Source organism: Portunus trituberculatus, chromosome 14 (assembly GCF_017591435.1).
Source record: "Portunus trituberculatus isolate SZX2019 chromosome 14, ASM1759143v1, whole genome shotgun sequence".
Lineage (NCBI taxonomy): Eukaryota > Metazoa > Arthropoda > Malacostraca > Decapoda > Portunidae > Portunus > Portunus trituberculatus.
This window is the reverse complement of record NC_059268.1, coordinates 20,271,684-20,299,183: the sequence shown is the minus strand read 5'-3', so window position 1 is coordinate 20,299,183 and position 27,500 is coordinate 20,271,684. Positions and strand designations below refer to the sequence as shown.

Sequence of the window (27,500 nt, the reverse complement as noted above, 5' to 3'; positions counted from 1 at the left end):
GACCATGTGACTTAACCTTATGGCCCTCCTCCTCCTCCTCCTCCTCCTCCTCCTCCTCCTCCTCCTCCTCCTCCTCCTCCTCCTCCTCCTCCTCCATGTGCTAATTCCTCCTTTTCTTCATTCCCTTATCCTATCTCCATTTTTTCGTTTTTTTTTTTCAAGTCTCACATTCGTCATTTGATTTTTCTTAGAAAGAGAGAGAGAGAGAGAGAGAGAGAGAGAGAGAGAGAGAGAGAGAGAAGGACAGGTGTTTGGTTGGAAGCCGGTGCATGAACCAAGCTTCTTTAACGTGAGAGAGAGAGAGAGAGAGAGAGAGAGAGAGAGAGAGAGAGTGTTATTGGACAGTAGAATACAATTGTCCTTTTCCTTCTATTCCTCCTATTCTCTTTGATATCAGGTCTCTTCCTCCTCCTCCTCCTCCTCCTCCCCCTTCACCTCCTCCTCCTCCTCCTCCTCCTCCTCCTAGAACTACTACTACTGTTATTATTACTAGTATCATTAATATGTATCCTACTATTATTACCACTACTTCTTCTTCTTCTTCTTTTCGTCTTCTTCTTCTTCTTCTTCTACTACTACTACTACTACTACTATACTACTACCACCACTCTCACCACCACCACCACCACCACCACAACCACAACAACAACAACAACAACAATAGGAAGCAACAAGCGAGCTAATCCACCAATCAAAACACACACGGCTAATCTGATGACCCAAGATTACTATCACGAGTATCGCAGAGCAGCATCACCACCGCTATCACCACTACCATCACCATTACTGCCACCACCAATAACACCGCTGCCATCCTAACCCCCACCACCACCACCAACAACAACATCACTGCCACTGCCACTACACTAAAGTATGTATGATGTTCTGAAACGTTTCTGCGCCACACCTTCGCTATATTCAAAGGCTCTAGGTGGAGTGAGACAGATTTTTAAGTGTTTTTAGTGTTCTAGTGACAGGTTAACAATATTTCTACATTACTAACAGGAGAAGCACTCTTAAGAACCCAGCTGGTCATATCTGTGGCTTTTGAGAACAGTTGCAGTGAGAGAAACAGCAAAACGTTTCATTATAAGGCTTTAGGTGGAGTGAGACAGATTTTTAAGTGCTTTTAGTGTTCTAGTGACAGATTAACAATATTTCTACATTTCTAACAGGAGAAGCACTCTTGAGAACCTGTCTAATCGTTTCTGTACCCTTTTAAAAATCGTCGTAGTGAGATAGACGATACAATGCACAGAGATACAAAATAAGAAAGATAAATAGCAATACAATATACCAGACTGGCCTGTCAAGCTGCTGTCAGTGTTAGCGGGGCGGAAAAGAAGTAAAAAGAAAAGAGCATTCGTTCATTCATCGCGTGTTATTTTGCCACTATATGTCTGCTGTGGGGCGATTTTTCTTGAAGCTTGGTCTATTTGTGAGTGCTGCTGCTGCTGGTGGTGGTGGTGGTGGTGGTGGGGTGTTAAATGGTGTTAGATTGCCTATACTTTTTAAACAATTCAGTGTCTTCTTGTTCATACCAGCTGTTCTTTTACTCTCTGTTTACTTCCTTATATCTGTATTTCTTTCTTACGTCTTTACTTGTTCAGACCAGCTGTTATTTTTACTCTTTTTACTTCAATTTACCTCTATGCTCCGTTTTGTACTCCATTCACTACTACTACTACTACTACTACTACTACTACTACTACTACTACTACTACTACTACTACTACTCCTATACTTGTTCTCTTTCTCTCTGTTCACTTCCTTATACGTCTTTTTGTACTCCATTCTTACTCCTATATTTGTTCAAACCAGCTGTTCTCTTATTCGTTTTACTTCCGTTTACCTCTGTGTTCCTTTTACCACCCTTTCTTACGTCTATACTTCTTCAAACTAGCTGTTCTTTTACTCTGCTCACTATATTATTCTCTATGTTCCTTTTACCACTTCTATAGTACGTGTTCAAACACTCTCTTGACATCCTTATACCTGTATGCTCTTTTTTTGCACTCCATGCCTAAGTCTCTACTAGTTCAAACCAGCTGTTCTTTTGCCCTTCCTTCATTTCCTTATACTTCTATGTTTCTCTTTTGCACAGCTGTTCTTATACTGTTTTTATTTCCTTATACATCAATGCTCCTTCTTTGCGCTCCATGCCTACGCCTCTACTAGTTCAAACCAGCTGTTCTTTTACCTCCCTTCATTTCCTTATACGTCTAATTTCTTCCTTGCACAGCTGTTCTCTTACTCTCTTCACTTTCTTACACCTCAATGTTCCTTTTAGTACTCCATTCTTACATCTATGCTTGTTCAAACCAGTTGTTGTTTATATCTCTAAGTTCTTTTTAACCATTCTTTTCTTACGTCTATACTTGTTTAAACCTATTCTTTTACTGTCTTCACTTTCTTACACCTCAATTTCTTCCTTGCACAGCTGTTCTCTTACTCTCTTCACTTTTTACACCTCTATGTTCCTTTTAGCACTCTAATATCTAGACTTGTTCAAAGCAGTTACTATTTATACCTCTAAGTTCCTTTTACCACTCCTTTCCTACGTCTATACTTGTTTAAACCTATTCTTTTATTCTCTTCACTTTCTTACACCTTTATTTTCCTTTCCACACGCCTATATACGTATGTCACGTTGTAAATGCGGCCGTGTAACTTAAAACTCTCATCTAAGTTACCTTCACAAAGTTTCGAGACAGGCCACCCCAAAGTTTGTCTTCCAAAACTTTGTATACGAGGTCGAATGAATTGATCGCACGTATTTCTCTTCAAAGGAAGGGAGGAAAAATTTGCATAACATGATATATTGCTTTGCCTTGCCTCGCCTCGCTTACCCTGGTCTCCTCCCTCCGCCTCGTGCGCTGGTGTGTCTTTTTGTTTCAGGCTTTTTTTTCAGATTGGTGGATTGCAGTAATGGTTTTCAGCTTGTTTGTTTGCTCTCTCTCCTCCTCTTTCTTCTCTCTTGTTCTGCCTTCCTGTGTACCCGTAACGGTGAAAATATGCGTGATTTACAAAACTTTATCCCGTCAGATATTTTCATGTATGTTTTCTTATGTTGGAGAAAGGCTCGTATTTAGAAACGTTTTGCTCTCCCATCATGACTGTTTTCAAAGGCCACAGAGATGCTTAGACGGGATTTCAAGAGTGTTTCTCCTGTTGATAATCTAGAATACCTCATAATGTCACTAGAATCGTAAAACACCCTTAAAAATTCCTGACTTTAAGCATGAGAGCCTTTTGAAAGTGGTGAAGATGTGACGCAGAAGTGTTTGGGAATATGGAGCAAGATGAGATAATAAAGATTTGTAACATTTGTGATCGCTTATTATTACAGAGATACCTTCCCTCTTGCTTACATATATATTCTTCATTATCTTTTTTTCACATTTTTTAAGCTCTCCGTTCATTTTGCACGTGGAGGCGTAATATTTTTGGACTTTTAACCCCCTTCACTGCCAAGACGCGTTTCCATATTAATTCTGGTTACTATTTGCTGATTTTATACAGCTTCAGAAACTTATGTTGGGGATTAGAATAGTGAAGACTGTAACCATGAATCTTCTGACCTCTATAGACCCTTCCTAATGTCAATAAAATGATCTAATCGTACACAAATCTCAAGGTGAAAATGTGTCTCAGTATTTGGTGATTTTATGCAGCTTCAGAAACTTATGTGGGGATTGAAATAGAGAAGATTGTGACCATTAATCTCCTGACCTCCATAGACTCTTCCTAATGTCAATAAAATGGCCTAATCGTACACAAATCTCAAGGTAAAAATGTACTGGAGAAACCAAATTCCTTCACTTTTTCCCCAATTGACTCTCCAAACGGTTTTCTTTCTGTTCCTTCCCCTCCTAATCTCTCTCTCGCATCCCACTTTGCATCTCACTTGCCACCCTTTGTTTCAGCCCTCTCGCTGCTTCTTCCCCAAAAAGTTGGATGTTTTTTCTGTGTTTTGGTCTTTCTCTGATGGTAAAGAAAAAAAAACTTCATTATTTGTTTTCTCGTTAAAAGTTTTACGTACAAGCCAGTTTCTTATCCTCGAGTTTTGAAGTATAATATATCTTTGGCTTTAAGTTCATTTTTCACCGTAGTTTCATCAGTTTTCAATGGCGCCTTTGTGGTTCTAGTAAAAGATTAACATTACTTTATTATTAACTTGGAAAACACTTGAGAATTTGAGCAAACAATCTCTCTGGCCTTGAAAAATAGTCGTGGTAAATCTACATGGATATCAAGACTATTTTTATACGTTTCTAGTGACAAATTAACTCCTTTCAGTACTGGGACGCTTTTTTTACCATGAGTTTGGATACGATTAGGCGATTTTATTTACATTATGAGCTGTCTATGGAGGTCAGAGGATTACTGGTCAGAGTCTTCACTATTTTAATCCTCCACATAAATTTCTGAAGCTGTATCAAATCGCCAAATAGTAAGCAGAATGAATATGAAAACACACCATGGTACTAAAGGGATTAACCACATTTCTATATCATCAACAGGAGAAACACTCTTGAGAAACCAGCGTAGTCCTCACCTTGGAAAACAGTCATAACGTAAGACCAAGAGATAGAGAGAAGGAACAAGGCTTCTAGTAACAAATTAACTACATTTCTACATCATCAACAGGAGAAACAGTCTTGAGAAACTGGTCTAGTCATCCATACCCTTTATACGTTTGGAAAACAGTCATAGTGTGAAAGAAACATATAGATAGAGAGCAAGGCGTTTCTGAGTACTGACTTGCTTCTCGGGAATTCAGAAGACAGCCCTTCTCGCACCTAAACACAATTGAGACTTCACCGAGAGCTTTCCCCGCTGCTCCTGTCGCGCTAACAACAGCGTTCCCCGTGTCGCAGCTAACAGACGCTAACCATTTCCTGACGTGGCCCTAGTAAACTCCCGTAGCCACAAAGAACACCGGGGTTACCTCTGCGCCGTGCTGTTCCTTATACTCTGCATTGCCCAGGTGCACGAGTGAGGGTTGAGTTGTGAAAGGTTACATGGAAGAAAGGAACAAGCAATCAAGTCTGTCAGTCACTTTGTTTATTTGCAAGATTATATGTCTGTCTTTCTGTGTTTCTGTCTGTCTCTCTACTCCCACTGTTAGTTCCGCCTTTCTGTCTGTCTGTTCGTCTGTGTTTGCGTATGTAAGGTTAAGTTAAGTTTTTTTTTTCTGTCCTTTATTTATCATATATCTCTACTTCCACTCTTAGTTCTAGTTGAGTTAGTATTGCGCGGGTTGGTTGAGGCTAGAGTGACAGAAGAAGACTGGTAATATAGGAGGAAAAGAAGGAAAAGGACAATTGTATTCTACTGTCCTATAACCTCTCTCTCTCTCTCTCTCTCTCTCTCTCTCTCTCTCTCTCTCTCTCTCTCGTTGTGGGTATATATATTCCGTAGTTTATTTTCAAGGTCTGCTTTGGCTTCCCCTCAGATCCACAGGTGGCCGCGGGTTTGTTTACTCGCGGGGCGCCGGTGGTGGTGGTGGTGGTGGTGGTGGTGGTGGTAGTGGCGGTGGTAGTGGTGGTGGTGGTAGTGGCGGTGGTAGTGGCTAGACCGTTTATCAGGTGTGAGGTGTCCGTTCCTAAAGGGGGCTGCTTTTTTTCATGGAAGAGAGAGAGAGAGAGAGAGAGAGAGAGAGAGAGAGAGAGAGAGAGAGAGATTTGGTTAGTGTGGTTTGAAACGTAAAGGAACTAAAAGATTGATACGTGTGTGAAACTTATTTATTTTCAGTTATCCTCATTTATAACTTTGTCAAATGATTTTTTCCTTCTCTTGTTTTAGCTAAGCGAGTTCCCAAGAGTTATTTTTGCATGTGATAGAAAAATACTCGTGAAAACACCTCATAGAAATGCCTTTTTTTAATTTCGTGTCCTGTTTTTTGCTCTCTGCTATATTTCATCAGTCAAGGAAATGGTAATATAATTCTTTTATCTCCTTTTTTTCCCTTTTTTTTTATAATCTGGTGATTGACTGATTGGTATTTTGACGCTGGAACATCAAAGGAACATGCAAAGGTTGAGGTCATTTTGTGCGTGTGTGCGTATGAGTGTGTGCGTGTCAGTGAGTGTGCGTGTGTGTGTGTGTGTGTGTGTGTGTGTGTGTGTGTGTGTGTGTGTGCGTGTGTGTGTGTGTGTGTGTGTGCTGGAACAACATCACTTGGAACTTTAGCATAACTCATTTCAACTAGTCAGTCATTCGCTTTGCTGGTATTGCTGATGGTGTTGATCTTGCTGGTAGCGATGGTGGTGGTCGTAGTAGTGGTGGTGCTGGTAGTGGATGCGTTTGATTGATGTTATTATAGTGCCTCATGTTAGTGGTGGCGGTGGTGGTAACAGTGGCGCAGTGGAACCATGCGTGTTTTGGGGTCCGAGGGGTTTCCAAGAGCACGGGTTCGAATCCTGTCCACGGTCGGAGTGTAGGTTGGGCTTCCTCACTTGGGGTAACGGTTTCCTAGCGGGTGGGCTTTGAGATAGGAGGTACCCCAAAATGTATCCCCTTTAACCCATAAATTCCCGTGAAAATCCCACATCGTATAAATTTAATGCCTCAATATTTACATTTTTTTTACTTATTGACAGACTGGGAATAGAAGCTCAGTGAACGTAGCAAAGAACCAGACCAGAAACTTTCCCACTCGTCCCTTTTTTGCATGGAGAACCAATTTAAGTTGCATTCAAAACTTGCAATGGACTTTCTGGTGGCTTTGTGGCATTAGAGAAGCAGTGAAATTAGAACCAGTTAAATTTCCTTGGTGCTGAGAAACTACGAGTACACACACACACACACACACACACACACACACACACACACACGATATTGAAGACTGAATACGCACTGTCCAATGTTCACAACGCTTAAATATCCGGTAGTAGAAAGACAGAGGCTGAAAATTTTTATTCTAACTTCCACCACGAGTATTTTCAAAGGCCACAGAGATGACTAGCCGAGTTCTGTAGTAAGAAGGAGAGGCTGAAAATTTTGCCTTCTGACTTCCACCACGAGTATTTTCAAAGGCCACAGAGATGACTAGCTGAGTTTTCAAGAGTGCTTCTGCTGTTATAATGTAGAAATCTTGTTTATCGGCCATTAGAACAGTGTAAATACCCTTAAAATCTCCTTCAGCTTATCATAAACCCGTATTCAGCCAAGCTCTCAAGTGTTTCTCCTGTGAATAATGTAGAAGTCTTGTTAATCTGGCACTAGAACCTCATACATACTCTTAGAAAATCCTGGTGGTGCTGGTGGTGGTGGTTGTGATGGTAGTGGTAGTGGTGGTGGTGGTGGTAGTGGTGGTAGTGGTGGTGATGTTGGTGGTTTCATTAATCCTTTCAAAGTTTTTATTGGCTACGGAAAGTTGTACAGTATTCAAATTTAGTTACTATTTTTTTCCGCAGCTTTTATTTTCCTTCTTTTTTTCCTCCTCTTCCTCCTCCTCCTTCTCCTCCTCCTCCTTCTCCTCCTTCTCCTCCTCTTGTACCTCGTCTTTCGTTTCTATTTTTACCTTTTGTTAATGCATCTCTTTTATTTAGTAGTTTTTTTGTAATGTCTTTTGTTCGCGAGGCTTTTAGTTATTCATTCACTCATTTCTGGGTGAGTCATTTGTTCATCTGTACTCCTTTGTCTGTATGTCTGCCTTTGTGTGTGTGTGTGTGTGTGTGTGTGTGTGTGTGTGTGTGTGTGTGTGTGTCTGTCTGTCTGTCTGTCTTTCCTCAGTGTTCACGTATGGCTCTAGATATGACTGTGTTTTGTATTCTGCGTTGGTTTTTTTCTCCTTTCAAAACGCTCTATGTATTGAGGGAGTTTCTATGGTTCTAGTGACAGATTAATGCGATTTTTACATTACTATTTGGGAAACGCTCTTAAAAACCCGGTTAATCTTTTTCCTATACTCTTAAAACATAAAACGCTCTATATATTCAAAGTTCTGCAGGTCATTTAAGAGAATTTCATGGCCCTAGTGACAGATTAACACGACTTCTCCATTGTTATTAAGGAGATGCTCTTAAAAACCCGGTTAATCTCTTTCTATACTCTCAAAATGCTCTATATATGTTCCACATGTTTTTCAAAGGGGTTTGTATCGTTTTAGTGACAAAATAACAAGGTTTTTACATTATTATGACTGAAATGCTCTTAAGAATCCGGATAATCATCTCCTCTACTTTCAAAACGCTCTATATATTCAAAGTTCTACAGATTTATAAGAGAGTTTGTAAGGTTCTAGTAACAGATTAACAAGATTTTTACTTTGTTATTAAGGAAACGCTCTTAAAAACCCTTAAAACAGTCGTAGAGAGAGAGAGAGAGAGAGAGAGAGAGAGAGAGAGAGAGAGAGAGAGAAAGAGAAAGATAGCAAAGCGTTTCAGTAATACTCATAGTGGTGGTGATGGTGGTGGTGGCGGTGGTGGCGGTGGTGATGGCGGTGGCTGAGAGTAACTAACTAACGCGAGGGAGAGAAGGAAGCAGTGAATGTCGTGTTTCAGTTAATTGGTCTCTTTTTTTTGTCGTTGTTTTGTGCTGCGTTGACAAAAGATGCTCACAAAAGTCCTCCTGGAAAAAAGAATTGGGAAAAAGAAGCATTTGTTCTTTTCCCTCCAGTGTACAGAATATATACGTGTTTCTAGTCAAGCCACCTTAGTATTTCACAACGTGGCGATTATTCTTCAGTTGAGTTTGAACAGTTGATGTGTTGAAAAAATCGAGTTTAGTTTGGTTAGCTTGTGTTGGCTTTGTTGCTTCTGCTACTCGAAATACTCCTGCTGCTGCTACTACTACTACTACTACTACTACTACTACTACTACTACTACTACTACTACTACTACTACTACTACTACTACTACTACTACCACCACCAATACCACTACCACTACTAGTACTACTACTACTACCACCACCACCACTACTACTACTACATTCCACCACATACCACTACTAACACTACTACTACTACCAGCACCACCACCACCACCACCACCACCAGCGTTACGTAAGGATGGTGATAAAACCTTGTAATGCTATATTCTGGGACTCATCCTTGAACTGTGTGGATTACTGAAGAAGATAGAAAAATCAAGAATAGAAATATGACAGCTAGTACTTTGTTCACCATTACCACAATTGCCTCTACCACCACCACCACCACCACCACCACCACCACCACCACCACCACTACCAGTCAACAACAATACTCAACGAAAAAAAAATGACCAGAAAGAAGAAGAAAGAAAAATAGAACGAGAAGGGAGACAGTAGAGAGAACAGAACAGAACAGACAGACACACAGATAGACACACGAAACACGGACAGACACACAGACAGAGGGACACACAGACAGACAGACATACAGACACACAGACACACGAACTAAAACACACAGACAGACACACAAAACGCACAGAGAGACACGAAACACACAGACAGACAGACAGACACACAGAGAGACACACGAAAGAAGCAGATGGATGAAAGAAGGCAGGAAAGAACACATGAAGAATTGAAAGCGTAAAGGAGACAGATGCGAAGAGAGGCGAGGCATGCATAGGTGGAACAGAGGCGGCGAGGGAATGGCAGAGGGTGAGAGAATGAGAAGGGGAGAGGATGAAGGAGAGAGAGACAAGACTAGCAGATAGCGAGGATAACTTACAATAACACTACTAAACAAAGAAAGAAACAGATTTTTAACCCCTTCAGTACCATGACACGTTTCCATATTCATTTTGCTTACTATTTGGTGATTTTACACAGCTTCAGAAACATATGTGGTGGTTAAAATAGTGAAGACTCAGGCCATTAATCATTTAACCTCCATAGACCCTTCCTAAGGTAAATAAAATCGTCTAATCACACCCAAAAATCAAGGTAGAAATGTATCTCAGTATTGAAGGGACTAGTAGAGAGAGAAAAGAGCTTATAACACTGCTAAGGATAAAGAATAGAAGTAAGACTAGCAGAGGAGGAAAAAAGCTAATGGTAACACAGCAGAGAATATGAATACAGGTAAGACTAGCAGAGAAGGCGAGGCTACGGTAACAGTGCTAAAGAGAGAGAGGTTCTTAAGTGGTATAGTCGCCATAACAAGGGTAAGCAAAACTCTCAGTAATAAGGATAGGGAAAAATATGATACGTTTAAGCATACAGAAATTATAGTGTACTAGTGTTTTACGTTATTAACCTCCTCAATACTGGGAAACAGTTTTACCATGAGATTTGTGTACGATTAAACCATTTTGTTGACATTAGGAAAGGTCTATGGAGGTCAAAAGATTATTGGCCACAGTCTTCACTATTTTAATCCCCCACATAAGTTTCTGAAGCTGTATAAAATCACCAAATAGTAAGCAGAATGGATATGGAAACGCGTCATGGTACTGAAGGGGTTAACAGGAGAAGCACTCTTGAGAACCGAGCGAATCGTCTCTGTGGCCTTGGAAAATAGTCGTGGTGAGAGACACAGACAGACAGAGACAGACAGAGAGCAAAGCATTTCAGAATACAGAAATATATGCGCTGTATGCTACCTCTAGTCATATTACGTGTTGAGAGAGACAGACAGAGCAAAGCGTTTCAGAATACAGAAATATATGCGCTGTATGCTACCTCTAGTCACATTACACTCTGACGCAGCATACACTATACTATAATTACACCACAATTTCACCAGCGTCATTGAAAGCAGAGTATGTGCTTTATATATAACCAAAAAAAAATACGTATATAAAAAGCTGTGGCCAGTGTCAGAGTTAATGGTTACATAATTGCATTCCGTTTCGCTGGCCATCACTAGAACCATTTCACCGTCGACTTGCTGTGTATTCTTTGCCCAGATTCCAAGCATTCACCATTTGTTGGGCCGCAATTATCACCAACCCCGCTTTCAACCTGCGATATACAACAGGTCTCTACACTGAGCAGCACCAGTGTTCATTTCACTACGCAGTATATAAGCACCGGTTTTCTTGTCTTTTTTAACCTTTCTCTGCGATATACAACAGTTTTCGACACTAAAAACAATGTATGAGATTTTTTATAAGTCTCTGGGAGAAAAGAAAGAGTTTGCGAGGATAGCTTTAGCAGTTTCTAGCCACTGTGATGTTTGTAGGTTGCTGTAGAGTAAGAAGAAATGTCTCAGTGGTGATAATGGAAAGATGAGTCAAATAGCAATGAAAGAGTTAATGGAGAAATATCAGTAATCAATTTTCTAAGGCAAGCGAGTTTAGTGGTATTGTTTTAGGGTGTTTGCTAAGTTTCCAAGCGTTCACTATTTTTTTAAGCGCAGAAATTGCCACCTTATAGTTTTAGGGTATTCTTTGTCGAGTTTAAAAGCGTTCACTATTTTTTTAAGCGCAAAAATTACCATCCTATAGTTTTAAGGTGTTCTTTGTCGAATGTCCAAGTGCTCGCATTATGCTTAACCGTAGAAATAACCACTACTTGTTTCATTACTGTGTGAGAGGTTAGTTTTCAAAGACGAGTGGGTGAATGTCATAGTTTTAAGGCTTTCTTTGTCCAGATTACAAGCGTTCACTATTTATTTAAGCTCAGAAATTACCACTATTCGTTCCATTTATGCCCTAGAGGTCAGTTTTCATAGACGAGTGGATGAATGTTAAAATTTTAGAGCCTTCTTTGTAGAGTTTCCAAGCATTCACAATTTGTTTAACCCGTAGACATAACCACAACTTGCTCCAGTGCTGTGTGTTAACCTCGATACTGGGACACATTTTTACTATGAGATTTGTGTATAATTAGAACCATTTTATTGACATTACGAAGAGTCTATGGAGGTCAGAAGATTAATGGCCACAGTCTTCACTCTTTCAACCCCTCACATAAGTTTCTGAAGCTGTATAAAATCACCAGATAGTAACCAGAGCAGATAAGGAAACGCGTCATGGTACTGAAGGGACTTAAGTTAGCTTCAGAGGAGGGTGAGATAGTGAAGGCTCGAGTGTCTTGCCGCCCTTTCACATCCTTTGACTCTTGATCTGCCTCGTCATTGCCACTTTAACTCAACACACAGTCACTGCCAGAAGCCTAGAAACCTGACGTTCTATGTGTTTTCTAAAGAGAGAGAGAGATACCAAAGCGTTTCAGAATACGGGTATATATGAAGTTAGGAGTATTTTTAAGAGTGTTTTTACGGTTGTAGTGCCAGATTAATAACATTTCTACATTACCAACTGAACAAACACTCTTGCAAGTCCGGGCGATCATCTCTGTGGCCTTTGAAAAAAGTCGTGGCGAGGGAGAGAGAGGACATATCAGAATGCAGATATATAACAAGTTAGGAGTATTTTTAAGTGTTTTTACGGTTGTAGTGCCAGATTAATAGCATTTCTACATTACCAACTGAACAAACACTCTTGCAAGTCCGGGCTATCATCTCTGTGGCCTTTGAAAATAGTCGTGGCGAAAGAGCAGAACATTTCAAAACACGAGGGGCCAAATCCTTGTATTGTGTGTTGGCTTCTGCTAAATTCTCTGATATGCCAAGAATTCTACTGTTTTTTCAAGTTTTTTTTTCAGTTTTTTGTCATCTTTTCAGTAGAGAGAGAGAGAGAGAGAGAGATACGACGATGAAGGGAGGTGAAGGGAAAGGCGGTGGCGGAGGGAGAAGGTCTCTTTAAAGTGAAGAGAGAGAGAGAGAGAGAGAGAGAGAGAGAGAGAGAGAGAGAGAGAGAGAGAGAGGTGGACGTGTCGGGTGGAGAAAACAAGCTCTCCACCTGCATCATGTACCACTTTATTTCTGCACCTCCTCCTCCTCCTCCTCCTCCTCCTACTTCTATGTCCCGCTTACCTGCTTCGTTTTCCAGCAGTTTTCTCTCTCTCTCTCTCTCTCTCTCTCTCTCTCTCTCTCTCTCTCTCTCTAAAATATTCAGCGTTCAAGAGAGAGAGAGAGAGAGAGAGAGAGAGCATTGATTTTGAGGTAAATAATTTCTGACGTAATGAGTTATATTTGAAATCTAATCTATATAGAAGAAGAAGAAGAAGAAGAAGAAGAAGAGAATGATAAAGATATAAATAGAAAGAAAAGCACACACACACACACACACACACACACACACACACACACACACACACACACACACACACACACACACACACACACACACACACACACACACACACACACATATTTACTTGAGTTACTCCCTTATTGTAGCGATTATGTGTCCGTTTTCTTTGATTCTTTATTTCTTCCCGCTAATAAAGAGAGGAAGAGGAGGAGGAGGAGGAGGAAGATAATGTGAGAAAGTGAAGATAGGGAGGACAATGTGCGTATGTTGATAAGAGGGGAAAAGTCCTTAAAAATAAAAGGAGGTAAGGAGGAGGAGGAGGAGGAGAAGGAGGAAGATAATGAGAATAGAAGGAATTAAAAGTCATAGGAGAAAATAAATATGTTACTTGAGAGAGAGAGAGAGAGAGAGAGAGAGAGAGAGAGAGAAGAGGAATATGGTTTGAAGTGTCTCTCTCTCTCTCTCTCTCTCTCTCTCTCTCTCTCTCTCTCTCTCTCTCTCTCTCTCTCTCTCTCTCTCTCTCTTTCTTTCTTTCAAGGGACAATAAATGATCCGAAGTGAGTCAACCTGAACAGTAAAGGAAATGAAGATGACGCACACACACACACACACACACACACACACACACACACACACACACACACACACACACACACACACACACACACATAGTTTTCTACCTCCTCCTCCTCCCTCCACACACACACACACACACACACACACACACACACACACACACACACACACACACACACACACACACACACACACTATGGAATTACTTTTGAAACTTCTCTTTTTCTTTACTTTCCTTGGTTCAATTCTTATCAGAGGGAACACGCTTCGCCACTTACCACCTGAAAACTGTACAAGCCACCCCGTTCTCTCTCTCTCTCTCTCTCTCTCTCTCTCTCTCTCTCTCTCTCTCTCTCTCTCTCTCTCTCTCTCTCTCTATTTTCTTTCTTTCCTTTCTTTGATTTATGGGTTTTTTTTCAGTTTTTAGTGTTTGTGTGGAACTAACACACACACACACATACACACACACAGTTTTCCTCCTCCTCCTCCTCCTCCTCCTCCTCTTTCCCTCTTCTTTTTAAAACATTTTCACATATTCATACTTTTCTCTGCGTCTGGAAGGAGAAGAACTGTGTGTGTATTTCTCTCCTCGTGGCGGTAAGAAGGTTAACATTCCTGGAAACACGAATATTGTCGCTGCCAAAGACGAGATGCTCCTTTGTGCAGTGTTAAGGAGGCAGTGGTGGTGGTGGTGGTGGTGGTGGTGGTATTGCAATGTTTACCAAGTGGAGAAAGATTTACATATTGAAGCTTGGCATGGCAGTCTGATAAGGTGGTGTTACTCTGATTATTACAAGACGGAGGAGGAGAAGGAGGAGGAGGAATGGTAGTAATAAAATTCAGGAAAAAGGAAAGAAGGAAGGTAGAGGTGGAGGGGGAGGAGGAGGAGGAGGAGAAGCAGGAGAAGGAGGAAGAGTATTAAAACTATAGAAGGAAGTTATAGCAAATTGAGGAACAAATGAGGTGCCTACTACTACTACTACTACTACTACTACTACTACTACTACTACTACTACTACTACTACTACTACTACTACTACTACTACTATTAATTCTACTACTACTATTACTACCACTACTACTATTACTACTTCTACTACTACTACTACTACTACTACTATTACTATTACTACTACGACGACTACAACAACTACTAATACTAAAACTGCTACTACTACCACCACTACTACTACTACTACTACTACTACTACTACTACTACTACTGCTGCTGCTGCTACTAAGAGTTTCCTCGAGACCGGACTTGTTAAGAAGGGCTTTCAGGAGATGCTGGTTGGACCTCCTCCTCCTTCCCTCCCTTCTTCCCTCCCTTCCTCCTTCTCTCCCTCCATCTCTCTTCCTTCTTTCCTCATTGCCCCTCCCTCTCTCTCTCTCCTTCCCTCCCTCCCTCCTTCCCTCTCTCTCTCCCTCTCAAACTCTCCTTCCCTCCCTCTCTCAAACTCTCTCCCTCTCTCCTCCCTTTTCTCTACCAAAGTATCCTAAAGTTTAGAGTTTTGTAATGTTTTTCCTTTCTTTTTTTTTTCTCCCTCTCTCAACAGTGGAGGAAGGTTTACGCACACACACACACACACACACACACACACACACACACACACACACACACACACACACACACACACACACACACACACACACACACGTAAACTTAAGCACATTTTATTGAACTTCCCTTTCCCTTCCTTTCTTTCTTCCCTCTTTCATCACTTCTCTCCTTCTCCTCTGCCTCCCTTCTCCTTTCTCCTTTCCTTCCTTCCCTTCTTCCTACCTCATCCTTTTAATCCTCCTCTTCTTTTCCTCATTCATCTAACAAAGCACACACAACTTCCTAGTGTACATCAGTCACTCCTGCACAGAACACCCCCTTCCTTGTGTAAAGAAGCATTATCTACTGTTTCTCTCCCCTTGTTCATGTTTCCCGTCCTCTCAGGCGTGACATGCGATTTTTTTTCAGCCTTCCGTGGTGTCAAAGAAAACGTGTAGCAATTATTTTGTTTCTCTTTCTGATATTTGGCTTATAAACTTGTTCGCTTTTGTTTCTGTTGCCCACATATAGACCGTGAACTCTCTCTCTCTCTCTCTCTCTCTCTCTCTCTCTCTCTCTCTCTCTCTCTCTCTCACGTATTAGTAAACAAACCAGCTATTTCTTCTATTGTTCTCGCCTCTCTAAGAACTTGTATAGGCGGTAAAGTCCTCGTATTTCTTCATTTAATAGCTCTTGGCCCACTTTAGGTTCTCCTTTATTCACTCGTGTCTGACTACAATTTGTTTTTCTATGCAGTGTTGGTGGTATTTTCTCTCTCATCGTCTCTTATCTGGCAAGAAAAATGAAGGAATTGAAAGATAGTGAATTGGAAAAGAGGAAAATGAAGGCAGTGACAATTAGAAGAAGGAAAATGAAGATAGTGAATTGGAAAAGAGAAAATGAACATAGTGACAAGTGGACGTGTTTAGATTTCAAAATGGGTGTTATTCTTTTCATTGTTTTTATTCATTCGTGTATTTATTTATTTATTTATTTCTGTGTGTGTGTGTGTGTAGTGTTGGTGTTGTTTTGTCTCTCGTCGTCTATTACCTGGCTAAAAATGCGCATTATCTACGTGTTTAGATTTCAAAATGGACGTTATTTATTTATTTTATTTATTTTATTTATTTATTTATTTATTTATTTATTTATTTTTTTTTTTGTGTGTGTGTGTGTGTGTAGCGATGGTGTTAATTTGTCTCTCATTTTCTATTATCTTCCTCTAACTAATAAATTCCCTGTCTCTTTTAGTATTACTTTGTTTTCGTGTTACCTTTCTCTTCTCTTTCAAGTAATAATGTCATGTTTCTTCCTTTATTGCTCATTTTAGTAGTCACTTTTGTTCTTTTTAACTATTAATATCCTTTTTCTACCATTATCACATTTTTATTCATTATTCTTCTATTTTAAACTACTATGATCTTTATTTTTGTGGCCTCTTTCATCTCATTTTGTTGTTTTCTCGTCACTTTTCTCCTCTCTTTAACTATTAACGCCCTGTAAAAAACCACTATCTCATTGTTTACTCATATTTTCCTTCTATTCTAAACTACATGTGATATTTATTTTCGCCTCCTCCTTCACGAGCTCATTTCTTTTTTTCTCGTCACTTTTCTCCTCTCTTTAACTATTAATGTCCTGTTTCTTCCACTATCACACTGTTTACTCTCTTATTTTCCTTCTATTATAATCTACAACACGTCTTTTATTCTCCTCCTATTTTAAACTTCGTCACGTGATCTTTATTTTCGTGTCCTTCGCGAGCTCATCTCCTTCTGAAGGGTGTTTTCGGCCCCTCGTCCTGAGACCTTGAAGGGAGCGGGCTGATAGACTTTAAGCCACCCTTATTCTTTTGATTATTCTCTCTCCTCCATCAACGACACGCGTGCTTCCTTCGTTTTCTCCTCCATAACAACTTTTTTAGTCGTAAGATATTCGCCCGTATTCAGAAACGCGTTGCTCACTCACCACAATTTTCCAAGGCCACAAAGACGACTAGCCAGGTTTTCAAGACAGTTTCTCCTTAAAATATACTGGAAATCTTGCTAATTCGTCACTAAAACTATAAAAAATATCCTTAAAAACACGAGTATCTTCAACTGGAGCCTTTGGAAAGTAGTGCTGGTGAGAGAGCAAAGCGTTTCAGAATACATGCCATTGAGGGGAAAAGGATCTATTAGTGTTAAACTCTCTTTTCTTTTTATTATCTACTCTTTCTTACTTACTTTCATACATCGTTGTTTTTAGTACCTTGTCTCACCTTTCACTTAAAACTATGACTTTCCACAATGCTTTCTTTTCATCAGATATTTTAAAGAGAAGGATCCGGAAAGATTAAGATTATATTATCGTTATTGTTTCTGTTATTCTCTTCCCCTTTCTATTTTCGTATCTTATCTCACGTTTCAGATAAAATTTTTACTTTCCACGACCTTTTCTCCTCATCAGATACTTCAAAGAGAAGGATCGGGAAAGATTAAGATTATATTATCGTTATTCTTTCTGTTATTCTCTTCCTCGTTCTTGTATCTTGCCTTCCCCTTTCAGATTAAACTCCTTTCTTTTTCTCGTCGTAAGATCTTGTTGGGGGAAGCAAGATCAATGGACGTAAAAGATACAACCCTCTTTCTGTGGTGTTCGATTCTCTTCACTAACTAGTACACGCACGAATCTTGTTTTGGCGTCTCTGGTTTGGAATTCATCTCTCTTTTTATGGATTTCTATCGTTTTGTCTTTCTGGAATCCATATGGGGATTAATTTTGCTTTCATTTATTTATTTACGTATTATTTTACCCTCTTATTAATGTTATCTCTCCGCTAACTACGTTCTTATATAATGTTTCAAATGTATTACTTCCTGTATCGTTTTGACTTTCTGGAATCGATATAGGGATTAAATTAGCTCTCATTCATTTGCTTACTTATCATTTACATTCTTAATGATATTTTCTCTATACTAACTGCATCGTGTTTCAAATTTAGCTCTTTTTTTTTCATAGACCTGTATCGTTTTGACTTTCTTGAATCAATATGAACATTAAATTAGCTCTCATATATCTATTTACTGATCATTTACTCTCGTATTGATATTTTCCCTTCATCAACTGCATATTTACTTAGTTCATGTTTCAAATTCATCTCTCTTTTTATTGACCTGTATCGTTTTCACTTTCCTGAATCAATATGAGCATTAAATTACCTTTCATTTATCTATTTACTTACCATTTACATTTGTATTAATATTTTCCTTCACCAACTCCATATTTACATCGTGTTTCAAATTTAGCTCTTTTTTCATAGACTTGTATCGTTTTGACTTTCTTCAATCAATATGAGCATAAAATTACCTTTCATTTATCTATTTACTTACCATTTACATTTGTATTAATATTTTTCCTTCACCAACTGCGTAATTAAATCATGTTTCAGATTTATCTCCCTCCTAAGGCCTTTTTTTCCTGAGTCTTTGAAGGAGAGACGAACTGACATTAAAGTCGTACTCCTTTCAATATTTTTTTCTTCTTCCTCCCTCTCTCTCCCTCCTTTCCTCCCTCTCTCCCTCCCTCCTTCCCTTCCTTAAACTTACGTCACCTATTATTCTTTCGTCACAAGTTTAATTCTTTCCAAAGGACGTTTCCAGAGCCTTCATTTTAAGACCCTGAAGGAGAGGAATCGAAAGACATTATTCCTTTATTCCTATGACAGAAGACGCATAGATTGGAGGAGTATCTGCTGTTTGTGTCTTCTTGTACCATTTCTCGTTCTCTCTCTCTCTCTCTCTCTCTCTCTCTCTCTCTCTCTCTCTCTCGTCACAAGTTTAAATCTTTCCATAGGGTGTTTTCAGATCCCTCATTTCTTTTTTCTCTCTCTCTCTCTCTCTCTCTCTCTCTCTCTCTCTCTCTCTCTCTCTCTCTCTCTCTCTCTCTCTCTCTCTCTCTCTCTCTCTCGTCACAAGTTTAAGTCTTTCCAAAGCGTGTTTTCGGATCCCCATCTTGAGACCTTGAGTGGGAAGAAGGATCGGTTTGGCCTTTTTCATCCTGACACTCTATCTTTGGAACTACAGAGATTCATTTCCCTCGTCACTGTTTGTTTGGCCTTCGGAAGACAGACTCCCCTTCATATGTCTTTGTCTCGCTATTTATTCTTCAGGGAGGAGGAGAGAAAAAAAAGTGCTCCTCTCTTCCCCTTTCTTTTCTCCTCCTCCTCCTCCTCCTCTCTCTCTCTCGCTCTCTTTCACTCTTCTACCTGTTGGGTTTGTGTTGATGTTTGTCTTGTTTCGTGTGTGTTGGAGTAGATAATATTGTTTTTCTTATCTCTCTTTGACTGGTTGGGTGTTGTTTGCTCTCTCTCTCTCTCTCTCTCTCTCTCTCTCTCTCTCTCTCTCTCTCTCTCTCTCTCTCTCTCTCAGACTCATATTAAGAACATGTATTCCCATTTTCCAAGGCCTCAGAGATGACTAGCCGTGTTTTCAAGACTATTTTCCCTGTTAAGAACGTAGAAATACTCTTAATCTATCACTCGAACCATGAAAACAACCTTCAAGAACCGTACAACATAAAGTACAGCCTCTTGAATGCAGTGAAGGTGAAGACAGACCTTGCTAATCTTGTATCTCTCTTCCTAACAGCTCTGGGCGGACGAGATCTTGAGAATGGCCTACAATTTGGTGGCCATCAACGCCTCGCCCATCACCTTCCTCAACAAAGCGTACACGAGACTCAAGCTTGCAACGGATAGAAATAACAAAATCTCTGTCAAAAAGTAAGTTAGCAGAGGAGTGTTTGGGAGGGAATGAGTGGGAGATGAGGTGTGTGTGTGTGTGTGTGTGTGTGTGTGTGTGTGTGTGTGTGTGTGTGTGTCCCTCGGTGTGTATGTGCGTACGTATGTGTGTGTTTGTCTGCCTGTCTTTTCTCTCTCTCTCTCTCTCTCTCTCTCTCTCTCTCTCTCTCTCTCTCTCTCTCTCTCTCTCTCTCTCTCTCTGACACACTAAATATCAATAATAATAATAATAATAACAACAACAACAACAATAATAATAATAATAATAATGATAACAACAACAACAACAACAACAATAATAATAATAATCTCTCTCTCTCTCTCTCTCTCTCTCTCTCTCTCTCTCTCTCTCTCTCTCTCTCTCTCTCTCTCTCTCTCTCTCTCTCTCTCTCTCTCACTGTACCCCTTTCTTTATTGTATTAGTTCTCCACTCCTTCCCCTTCCCTTCCCGTTCTCCTGATGAAACACAGACAAAAACAATATTCCTTTCATTCCATTGTACTGTTGCATTAGTATATTACTTACTGTACGAAGCTACACAAGGCTACACAAGGCTAGACAAGGCTATACAAGGCTACACAAGGCTATATAATGCTACACAAGGCTAGACAAGGCTACACAAGGCTAGACAAGGCTATACAAGGCTACACAAAGCTACACAAGGCTCTTTACTAACGTGTGCTAGAGAATGGGAAGACAGAAAACGAAAGAGACTGAGAGGGTTACTATTACATTTTTTTTCTCTCTTCGCAGTATTATCAAGCTCTTCGCACGCCACGGGGATGACAGAAAGAAGGTAGAGACTGCCCTGGATGCCGCTGGTGTGCCTTCAGGAAAAGTGAGTACTGGTTTCTATGCTTCTTGTATCTCGAAATGCTCCGCTCTCTTGCCACGACTGACTTCCAAGGCCGCAGAGATGAGTAGTCGGGTTTTCAAGGGTTTTTTTCCTTTTATGACGTAGAAATCTTGTTCATCTGTCACTAGAACCATGAAGCACATCTTTGAAAACCGTGTAACTTCGCCATGACTGATTTCCAAGGCCACAGAGATGAGTAGCGTGGTTCACAAGAGGAAATGTTCTCTGTATGAAGTAGAAATCTTGTCCATCTGTCACTAAAACCATAAAAAAAACTTTGAAAACCCGTGTAACGTCACCACGACTATTTTCCAAGGCTAAAAAAATTAATACCACCTTTTCAAAATATAAAAATCACTAAACTACCACTAGAACCGTAAAAAAACACCCTTAGAAACACGTATCTCTAGCATTAGTGGCAGTACAGCTTAGAAGTGCTCCAGAATACAGTAACATAATATACAGAAGTGGCTAATGGTGCAGGAAGAGATGGAGAGGCAGTAAGGCGCGCTGGGAGTACTGGTGGTGGTGGTGGTGGTGGTGGTGGTCTGGTTCACTGTGCCACATTGGTCCCCCGAGGCGGTTCACGGAGGTGGTGAGGGAATGTTGGGAAGAGATGAAACAAGGATGAACTTTTGCGTTATATATTACGAAGCAGGTTTATGAGAGAGAGAGAGAGAGAGAGAGAGAGAGAGAGAGAGAGAGTCATAACTCTCCTGACGAAGGGAAATGAATCACGTATTTCCTGCTCTCTCTCTCTCTCTCTCTCTCTCTCTCTCTCTCTCTCTCTCTCTCTCTCTCTCTCTCTCTCTCCCAGCAGCAGCCAATTTAAGTAATGGCTAAGAACTACTAAGGCTAATACGTTTTTGTCATATTTCATCGCCTTTTTTCTCTCTCCATTCACCTTCCCTCTTATTCTTTAACCTTTACGTAGAGTTCAGCCTTTTTTTCCCTTGTTTTTTCACCCTCACCTCTCCCCATGACTTTTTGCTGACGCTGCTGCAGGAGGAGGAGGAGGAGGAGGAGATGGAGGAGGAGGAGGTGGAGGTTCGTACACTAATAGGAAGTTAAAGGGAAGGTATTGCTCCTTCTGGTGCTGTGGTTTTGGCCCTTTGCTACCTCCCACCACCACCACCACTGCCTTCACCACCAACATCGCCGCTGTCGCCTCCTCCACAGCCAACTAACAAAAGACGCCTTATCGACTCTCTGTTATCGCACTGCCACCACCTCCTCCTCCTCCTCCTCCTGCTCCTGAGTTGCCCGCGCCCTCCGACTCGTTCTCCCGCCTCTATCAAGTTCCGTGTCCGCCCCGCGTGTTGGGGGAGGTTCTGGGGCAGGTTCTGGGAGCGAGGGGAGGGTTGGGCAGGGTCGGGAGAGGAAATTGGGCGAGGTGGTAAGACTGTGAATGAAAAATTGGGGAGAGCAAATGGAAGAGGAAATAGCAACTAAGTCAGTCAGCGTGAAGGTGTCATGTTTGGAGAGAGAGAGAGAGAGAGAGAGAGAGAGAGAGAGAGAGGGGGGTTTGAGAAGGGGATATACATATGAAGTAGAAAATATTAATGTGATAGTTAGCAGAAGTGGACAGCTAGCTAAAGGCAGCGGAATTATTAGTATCATCTTCATCATCATCATTATTATTGTTATCATCATCATCATTATTATTCTTTCAACAAACAACAACAAAGCTTTTCATTTTTATATACTTCAAGCAATAACACAAATAAAACAACAACAACAACTACTACTACTACTACTACTACTACTACTACTACTACTACTACTACTACTACTACTACTTGTCCTTCTATATTGTCATGTCCTGGGCTTGCAAACTGCTCTTCTGTCCTCGACCATCTTCTCGTGTTCCAAAAATGTCTCTACTTTTCTTCTTGACACGAATAAATGGTTCGCTTTTTCTTTTTTTTCTTTTGCTTTTATTCTTTCGAGGGTTTCTTTTCTGATAACAAAGGTGGTGGTGGTGGTGGTGGTGTGGTGGTGGTGGTGGTGTAATGGTGTGTTTTGTGTTGTCAGTACTTTAATTTCCTGTCCTCTTTTTCTCCTTCTTTTCTTGCATTTTCTTCGTTAATTCTGTGTTTTCCTTTTTCCCATCGCTCTGTCCTTTAAAATGGTTCCTTTTGCCTTCCTTCCTTTATTATTATTATTATTATCATTGTCAGTCTAAAAGATATAAAATTAAGAAAATTCACTAATTATCCAATCATTACACTGTTTACCTCCATTATTCACGTATTTATTCATCACGACTACCATTGTAAGACTAGAAGTACATAAAGAAATATGGGAAAGATAAGCTAAAACAAGTCCACACACACATTTACCTACAGCGAGTCACTTATCTCGTCACTGTTTTCACCACTATCATCACTGCCGGTCTACAAATCAATGCACTTCACAACACGCACCGCTGCCCCAAGGTATAATGGCTTGGCTTCCCCCGGCGGTGACTCCAGTATCGGGGTGAAGCGTTTGTCACCAGCCAGAGACAAAACCCAGAGGCGGACCAATCTTTTAGGCCGCTTTCTGACCCATCGACCTGAAAAACGGGGACACTGGAGGCACACATTGACGCCTCGCCTACGCTACTGCCTCACATTTCTTGAGGTCGAGCTTACTGGACTGTGCTTCAAATTTATACCTGAATGTTCTCTCCGCCAGGTATTTTGTGTAGTGGTGGTGTTTCTTCCTTTTTCGTTATACCTCTGGACTCTGCTGGGCTTCGTGTTTGGTGTGTAATTGAGTCCTGCTACGTGTAAGGTCCTGTCAGTATTTCTCTAGTCTTATCTTGGTGTAGTGTTTATATTTCTCCCCTTGCGTTATGTCTCTGGGCTTCTGTAGGGTGTTTAAGGCATCTATACGTAGCTTTCTATAATGTTCTGTTAGTCTTCTATGTGAGTTTGTCTATTTGTCTTTATAGATTGGTGGTGAGGTTAGGTTAAGTGAGGTTATCTGGGTTAGAACAGTGCCTCTCAATGAAGGACGTAGGTTGTAGCATTTGGGAACCGTTGCCTTGAGTGAATGCCCTTCCTAACCTCACACTGTGGCCAGGAATCGACCCCGAGCGCCTAGGGATCCCGCCGCCCCCTAGCGCGTGGAACCACTGTACCTTTGCGGCCTGACAGCGGTGACAGGTAGATGAGTGTAAATTCTCGGTTTGTGCGGCGCGATCGATCGAGGCCAACAATCCATCGACCGCCTGCAGCTCTTTGCTTGGCGGCGGCGGTGCCCGGGAGCCCTGGGTCGATGGCCGCTGCTCGCGTGGCAGAGAGCGACGTCCGGAACGTTACGACACAACATAAATTGCAAAGATCTGCATATTTATGATGAAGAGATCCTCAATCACACAGGGAAAAAACATGATTCACGGCGCCAAGACCTGCAGCGGCGAGCCAGACCAGTATTATTTCCAGCGGCACAGACATGCAGCACTGACCTCGCCGCGGTGGTGCTGCGTCACGACGTGTGTTGGGCGGGGCGCGGACACGTGATTGTGCAGTGGTCACAAAACGACGGTAAATTTGATGATGAAAAGAGAATTAATGAAAGAAAAAACATTAGGTAAATAGTAAAAATGAAAGCAGGTGTCTTCTACAGTTGAAGAGCAGATTAAAGTCAAATTATATGCGTAATATGTAAAATGATCACAAGCGGAACAAAGATTTTTTTTTTTTATGTAGGAGAAAAGGCGAGGCAAGGGCAACACAATATTAAAAAGAAAAAAAAAATGGTCACTTGATGCTGGTTCTCTAAAAGATAGAAAGTGTTATTCAAAATTAGAGAGCAAATGTCTTGGCACCGCTCTCTCTTGAAAGAAGTCAAGTCGTAGTGAAAAACAAATTAAGATAACATAGAAATACATACATAAACAGAAAACCATGAATCTCAGAAAGGCTCACTGCACACAAACCATCACTAGAACCTGCAAAATTACCCACAACAGCAAAACACAAGAACAATATAACAAAACCACAAAATAAAGCATGTTACTGAAAAAAGACCAAAAACAAAACCAAAGACACCTTCCACCTTTCAAGAACCTACTGAACATAAATTTGAGAGCCTGGTCTGTTCCTTGGGGTTTAAACTGAGAGATGAGCAGCGGGCGGGGGAGTGCCTGGGGAGTGTGTGGTGTGGCGAGGTGCGGCGCGTGGTGGCAGACTGCAGATTAGGAGGACCACTTAGCTCGCCCCATCAGGCCTCGCTGTTTAAGCTTGATTAGGTCACTTTTACGGTGCAGCTTTCAAGGGAGGCAGTGGTGGTGGTGGTGGTGATGGTGGTAATACTGTGTGAAGTTAGAGAAGCTGGCAGTTTTCCCTTAGACGATGGCTTAACCCCATCAGTACCATGACGCATTTCCATTTTCATTCTGCTTACTATTTGGGGGCTTTTTACAGCTTCAGAAACTTATGTGGGGGATTAGAATAGTGAAGACTCAGGCCATTTATCTTCTGACCTCCACAGACCCTTTTAAATGCAAGTAAAATCGTCTAATCGTACCCAAAAATCAAGGTAAAAATGTCTCCCAGTATTGAAGGTACTTGTGGCTTTCTAAAGTGCTTGTTTTGGTAGTCGTGTGAAGTCACCGGACACTTCCCTCTGGCCATGAGTTAGTATAGGAAATAGAAAAAATGACGAATGGAGGAGGAGGAGGAGGAAGAAGGAAGGATGAAAAATTAATACAAATTAAAACACCAAAATAACACATAAAACACCCGCAAAAAGAAACGAAAAACACCAAAATAGGAGAACTGAGTGAATTCTTTTTAAACACCACCCCAAAAAAATGACGAATGGAGGAGGAGGAGGAGGAGGAGGAGAAGAAGAAGAAGGAAAGATGAACGAAAGCGGAGAAGGCGTTGAGAGTGATGGTAGGAGGAGGAGGAGGAAGAGATGATGTTGATGTTGTTGTTGTTGTTGTTGTTATTGTAGTTATGGAGCCCTGAGTGAGTCTTGTGACCCTACGATAGGCATGTCGGCTGAGGGGTGTTCTTCAGAAGGGCACAGATGAGGTGGAGGGAGGGCGACAGGCTGGTGTAGGTGTGAAGGTGTAGTTCATGATATTTGGCCACCGTAGGACCGCTCTCAACACCAATTGTAGTGCTAAAGCAAGGATTGAAAGGAAAAATACGAAATTAAAGAGAGAAAAGTGAGAGAGAAAATAGACAGGTAGAGAGAGAGAGAAAAGGTGGAGATATTTTTATTTGAGTATCCAAGAGAGAGAGAGAGAGAGAGAGAAAGACTAGATTGATAGGAGGGCAGTGTTAGCCAGAGTTTTAGTGCCCTTTCTTAATATCTACCCATAAATTTAGCGTTCTCTGTAAATGTGATCCTCAGAGTTACCAGTTTGAGTCGAGACTGTCCCTCTACCACCACCACCACCACCACCACCACCACCACCACCAACCTATTTACTTATTGACATTTATTTTACTTCTAATTGTTTTCTTCTTCCTTCACCACCACCACCAACAACACCAACAACACCATTACCTCTTGCACCAGCGAACCCAACACCTTCAACCTCTTCCCCTCCTCCTCCTCCTCCTCCTCCTCCTCCTCCTCCTCCTCCTCCTCCTCCTCCTCCTCCTCCTCCTCCTCCTTTCTTTTCATTAGGGTTAAATTCAACGCGAGTCCGCTTCGTAAAGTCAGACTTAAATTGGTTTCGGTCCATTTTCTTAACGGCTAAGGAGGAGGAGGAGGAGGAGGAGGAGGAGGAGGAGGAGGAGGAGGAGGAGGAGGAGGAGGAAGAAGAAGAAGAAGAAGAAGAAGAAGAAGAAGAAGAAGAAGAAGAAGAAGAAGAAGAAGAAGAAGAAGAAGAAGAAGAAGAAAATGAGATGCTGGTGATTATAGAAAAGGAGGAGGAGGAGGAGGAGGAGGAGGAGGAGGAGGAGGAGAGAGAGGAAGAGAAAAGAACACAAATAATAAGAGAATTGCGTTGAAGATGGTATTTGTAGAGGAGGAGGAAGAAGAAGAAGAAGAAGAAGAAGAAGAAGAAGAGGTGAAATAATAGCTGAAAAAATTAATGAGAGAGAGAGAGAGAGAGAGAGAGAGAGAGAGAGAGAGAGAGAGAGAGAGAGAGAGAGATGACTTTCAAATGTTGACTTGTATGTTGCTCCAATATTTAGTTTGTACATAAGACTGGAAGGCAAACAAAAACACAGGCCTGACTCCCTCCCGTCACTGCCTCCCCCTCTACACGTGCTATTTGTTATCCTCTTCCCGGCGTGAAAGTTGATAAGGTGAGCGGCGAACTAGTGTGTGTTGTGTGTTGTCTTGTCCTATCTTCTTTCCAGCGCGTCTTTCTCAATCCATTTGGTACCATGACGTGTTTCCATATTCTAGTCACTATTTCACTGTATACAGCTTCAGAAACTTATGTGGGGGATTAAAATAGTGAAGACTCTGGCCATTAATCTTCTGACCTCCATACACCCTTCTTAGTATAGATAAAACCGTTTAATCATACCCAAAACTCAAGGTAAAAATGCGTTTCTGTACTGAAAGGGTTAATGATGTGTGTGTGTGTGTGTGTGTGTGTGTGTGTGTGTGTGTGTGTGTGTGTAAGTGTGGCCTGTGTTCTGAAACGTCTCTCTCTCTCTCTCTCTCTCTCTCTCTCTCTCTCTCTCTCACGGTAAGAGAGGAAAAACGCACAAAACAAAGCATTAATTTTTCAAAGTATAAGT

General features: G+C 41.1%; 1 protein-coding gene across 7 annotated transcripts in view; it reads left to right on the top strand.

Annotated features, from left to right (window-relative positions):
• Positions 1 to 27,500, top strand: part of LOC123503811 (1-phosphatidylinositol 4,5-bisphosphate phosphodiesterase classes I and II-like) — a 256,990-nt gene that overhangs the window by 189,082 nt on the left and 40,408 nt on the right. For all 7 annotated transcript variants that reach the window (XM_045253843.1, XM_045253845.1, XM_045253844.1 and 4 more), the window contains 2 exons: positions 19,789 to 19,922; positions 20,694 to 20,778. In XM_045253843.1, coding sequence (XP_045109778.1) covers positions 19,789 to 19,922; positions 20,694 to 20,778 — 219 coding nt within the window. The remainder of the gene's footprint in view (positions 1 to 19,788; positions 19,923 to 20,693; positions 20,779 to 27,500) is intronic.